This window comes from Sinocyclocheilus grahami, unplaced genomic scaffold, assembly GCF_001515645.1.
Source record: "Sinocyclocheilus grahami isolate Dianchi unplaced genomic scaffold, SAMN03320097.WGS_v1.1 scaffold362.1, whole genome shotgun sequence".
NCBI classification, from domain to species: Eukaryota; Metazoa; Chordata; class Actinopteri; order Cypriniformes; family Cyprinidae; genus Sinocyclocheilus; species Sinocyclocheilus grahami.
The window spans coordinates 1,511,134-1,515,665 of NW_015505541.1; the positions used below are offsets into that span (position 1 = coordinate 1,511,134).

Sequence of the window (4,532 nt, forward strand, 5' to 3'; positions counted from 1 at the left end):
TTTATTTATTTTTGTCAGTATGAAGACTTAATAAAATGAACTCATTGAAATAAAACACTGACCATGTTTGTTTCCATACTGTGGGTATGCATGTGTGTGAGAGAGTTTACAGTATAACCCTGTTCTCTTTCACACAGTCGTCCGACTACCAGCCTGTCGTGGTTGTTGAGTCCCATACGGGTGACCTGCATAATGTGTTGGCGGCAGTATAAATTGGCAACAGTGGTGACTCTGCTCAGCATAACCGGACTGATCTTTTTGGGCCTCCTGCTCTTTTCACTACCTTCAGCTTTCATCCAGAAGATCTTCAACATCTCTGGATAATTTCCTGGTGCCAGCACAAGGCAGGTTGTTGAAATGGATGGCATCACTTATAAGCATTGCTGATTAAATGCAATTTATTGCTAATTTAAGGTAAATATGAGATCATCTGTCTGTTAAGAATATTATTAAAAATATTATTAAATGTTGGTGTTTGGCACTTGACTAGAGACTCTTACCCATCAAAGGCTTTTTATTGGATGGATGTTTCTTCAACTATGAGCTCTTTTGCCATTGGTTTATTGGTCATTGTTTTAATTATTTTGTCTAATTACAAGGTAACAGTGTCTATACATGCATCACAGGAAAATTCTGTCCTTCATTTTAGTCATTTATTTCTGAAAGTCATGAACATATCCACCACATTTCAACCTAGGCACAGTATTGTGACAATATTTTGTGCTAAAACTGATAGAAATGACATTTTAAACATTTTAACGGAATAAAATGTTCGACCTCATTGTGTTGCTAAAGCAAATTTCATAGTTGACATAATATAATTATATAATAGCTATTTTCATGCTATTTGCGTGTAATTTTACAAAATTACAGCTTGATTGGAAATGTCACACACAAAGAGACTCGATTAAAAACACTGAAATTTGCTAGTTTTAATAAAACGACCCCGGAGACATTATTAGCAGATGAACACGTTTATATATTTTTATACTCTAATTTGAGTAAGAATGCATCCTAAAGTAATTTCTTCACTATTATGTTATTTTTATAATATTGTGGCTGAAATTAAAATATTTCTTTAACCGTGCGACTTGGTTTCTTATTGCATGCATCTTAATTTATAACGTAAATAACAAGTATGCATATACATTTCTCTATCTTATATTAAAATGGATCACGTGGATGCAGGACAATGGAAAATTAAATTGCAACGTTATGTTATCATCATATCTATTACTTTTATTACAGTACATAACTACTTTAGTACCTTTTATAAAAACAATTTTAGTACCTCCCTCCCAGCCACTGTACTTCACCGAGGCGCAGAACTAACTTACACGTCGACCTCCTATTGGCTGAGCTCGTCTCCGGGTGGAGGCGGGCCAATCAGCGCGGGCCACGGTGCGACTGCGTTGTGTTGGTACGCTGCTGGTTGGAGACCGGCTGTGTGATGCACTGAATGAGGTGGAGAGTTCACGCGGCGCACACAGCACTGCACAGCCTGAACAACTGAACGAGATATTGATTAGGAACAAAGAACAACCATGCGAGCGTTCTTGGGTGAGTTATAATGATAAAATGCGTGAACTCAGCTGTAGAGTGGCGATTTATCGACAAAAAAATGCGTGTGAGGTGTGGAAAGCCTAATAGTTAACGTGTAGAATTGCAGTGTGAAGGATACAGGTTATTGTGATAAAAGGGAAAGCAAAACATTCTGTAAAACTAACTGAAGAGTGTTTTAGAAAGCTTCGGTTTACACAGAATGCATAAATGTAGCATTATAGTATAGTTAAACATGCAGAGTGAGTAATGGTGGTTGGGCCTATAACGTTACATTACAGCAAATTCATCTCCAGATTGCATGAGACCAATTTTGTGTTCATATTGAAATTCTGCTGTCATCCCTTGTATGTGCTTAGAGTCTGGAAGTAGAAAGTCCTGTTTGTTATGAACCATATATTCAGTGTTTCATTCTATGGTTCTTGTTCTTACAGAAAGATGCTGCATTGTTTTAGTTTTTATTATAAAGCTGATGAAATCCCCTGATGCTCCAGTATTGATGCTCCTTCTTTATGTTCTCAGGCGTGTTGGCGTGTTCTCTGACTGTGCTCTCAGTCCACGGTCTCTACTCTGCCAGTGATGATGTGGTTGAACTCAACCCCTCTAACTTCAACAGGGAAGTCATACAGAGTGACAGTCTCTGGCTGGTCGAATTTTATGCCCCCTGGTAAGTTGTAAAAGTGTGGTGAAACCCGGATATGTGTCACTCCTAGAGATCTCTAGATCTGTAGTTACAGATCAGGTTACTGTCTGAAATACTGGTGCTGAATCAGCCCAATCTGTTGCTTTCTAAGCAGTATATACACTGTGCAGTGTTTGTTGAAAGCATAGTTTAGTTATTCTTCTCTAGTATTTCAGGCACTTTACTTGCATCATGGTTTGCATGTCAATAGTTTCAGTTTGCGTATGATGCATAATACAGTTGTGAGCCTCATTATTAGACCTGTGTGGTTATATGTTTCATAACCACATCTTGTTTGTTTGTTTTTAAGGTGTGGTCACTGCAAGAATTTGGCTCCTGAATGGAAGAAAGCAGCCACGGCTTTAAAGGTAAATTCTGAATTTAAGAATCATTGAATAAATTATTACTTTTATTCTGATCAAATAAATGCAGCCTGAGTGGGCATTGAGATGTGTTTTTAATTAGTTGTTAATTATTAGGATTATTTATTTTAATTGCTTAGATGTACTATGTGTTGTTAAGGAACCATGCTTGTTCAATGGAATATGTGTCCTCATTTATTCTTCTGAATATTTCTAAATATTTAATAAGTGACCTGCCCCATTGCAGTTAATTGGATGAATCTAAAAGTAAAAAAAAAAAATTGATTTATTGTTGGTGCCATTTGTGTTGTGGTACAGGGCATTGTGAAGGTGGGCGCTGTGGACGCAGACCAGCACAACTCCCTGGGAGGCCAATATGGAGTCCGTGGCTTCCCAAGTATCAAGATCTTCGGAGCCAACAAACACAAACCAGAGGATTACCAAGGTTCAGTACTGCATCTTTATAAAACATCTTGGCATGCACACAAAGAAAACATTTTATGGCAATGTGAAAGTCTGTTTGTCTCTCTCTCTATCTCTGTGTTAGGTGGCCGTAGCAGTCAGGCCATTGTAGACGCAGCTCTGAATGCTCTCCGCTCGCTGGTCAAAGACCGACTTGGTGGAAAGACTGGAGGCACAGACTATGGCAAACAGGTATGGTGAATTTGTGATGAATCGTGATGAATTTGTTGCTATATTGTTACGTTTGCATTTTGATTGACTCTTTGGGTTCTGTTGTGATCAGAGTGGAGGCGGTGCCGGCAATAAGAAGGATGTGGTGGAGCTGACCGATGATAACTTTGACCGTACCGTGCTGGACAGTGATTATGTCTGGATGGTGGAGTTCTTCGCCCCCTGGTGTGGACACTGCAAAAAGTATGTGTCTCGTGTACATCATAAGACCTGTCTGTCTGTCATTCCACTGAAATAGTACCTGACATGCTGTGGCATGCATTATTTAAGCGCTTCAATTATTTACATGGATTCAAAGACTAGGGCTGAATGATTAATTGCATTTGCGATAATATCGCGATATGAATTAACGCGATTTTTCAATCGCAGAGGCTGCGATTACACGGTCACGTGACACGCGAGAGTGAAGAGGTGTGTTCCACTTGAAGATCAGATCGGTGTATGACATCAAAGTACGGCGAGCGAGAGAAAGCATAAGGAGACGTCCGCGCTCTCTTATAGCTCTCGCAGTACTTTGATGACACACACCCATCGGTCTAAGCAGCGCTGCTTCAAGTCGAGAGCGGGCCATCAGCAGAAAAAGAAAATAAATAAAACGGTAAAGAGCCAAAGGACGTAACTTAGAATGGGAGATGGATCGGTTTGTGAAAGGGAAGAGAAAAGCCATAGATGAAGTCGCACAGACCCAGGCAGGTGCTGGTCATTCAAAAGCTAAATGCAGAAAATATGACGAGGCATATCTTGCTCTCGGCTTCTCTCACCATGTCTATACCGGACGCTACAGTCGTCGCGCCGCAACAGCTCTACACTGACACGACAAAGCGACCGTTGCAAATCATTTTAACTTTGTGTCAGTACGTCATAAATAGAACAAGACATCAGTTTAATGTCGGGTTTTGTCGTGTCACTGTTTGTACACTGATTATAATGGTTCTACTGTATTTTGCCGCTCGCGTCCGGTGTAGACACGGTGTTTAATGTAGTTGGTGAGGAGGAAAGCCTGTGTGTCCTATGCCTTAGCGGACAGCATGAAACCCACAAAAAATAAATAAATAACAGAGAGAGAATAATAATAATAACAGTTATTCTCTCTATGCTCTTTTTCAATGTTTCAAGTGATGCAGGTGTTTTTTTTACGTATAGGTTTTTTTAAATTAAAAAAGTATAAATTTTTCATAATGTTTAGTGAAATTATTTGGTAGTCTGAGGGGGGCGCAACCAAAAAAGTTTGAGAA

General features: G+C 39.4%; 1 protein-coding gene across 1 annotated transcript in view; it reads left to right on the plus strand.

Moving 5' to 3' along the window:
- Nucleotides 1-1,426: 1,426 nt before the first annotated feature.
- Nucleotides 1,427-4,532, plus strand: part of LOC107549125 (protein disulfide-isomerase A6-like) — a 7,211-nt gene continuing 4,105 nt past the window's right edge. Inside the window, exons 1-6 of the mRNA XM_016230108.1 lie at nucleotides 1,427-1,560; nucleotides 2,083-2,227; nucleotides 2,553-2,610; nucleotides 2,923-3,049; nucleotides 3,152-3,258; nucleotides 3,350-3,480. Of these exons, the coding sequence (XP_016085594.1) occupies nucleotides 1,545-1,560; nucleotides 2,083-2,227; nucleotides 2,553-2,610; nucleotides 2,923-3,049; nucleotides 3,152-3,258; nucleotides 3,350-3,480 (584 nt within the window). The 5' untranslated portion in view covers nucleotides 1,427-1,544. The remainder of the gene's footprint in view (nucleotides 1,561-2,082; nucleotides 2,228-2,552; nucleotides 2,611-2,922; nucleotides 3,050-3,151; nucleotides 3,259-3,349; nucleotides 3,481-4,532) is intronic.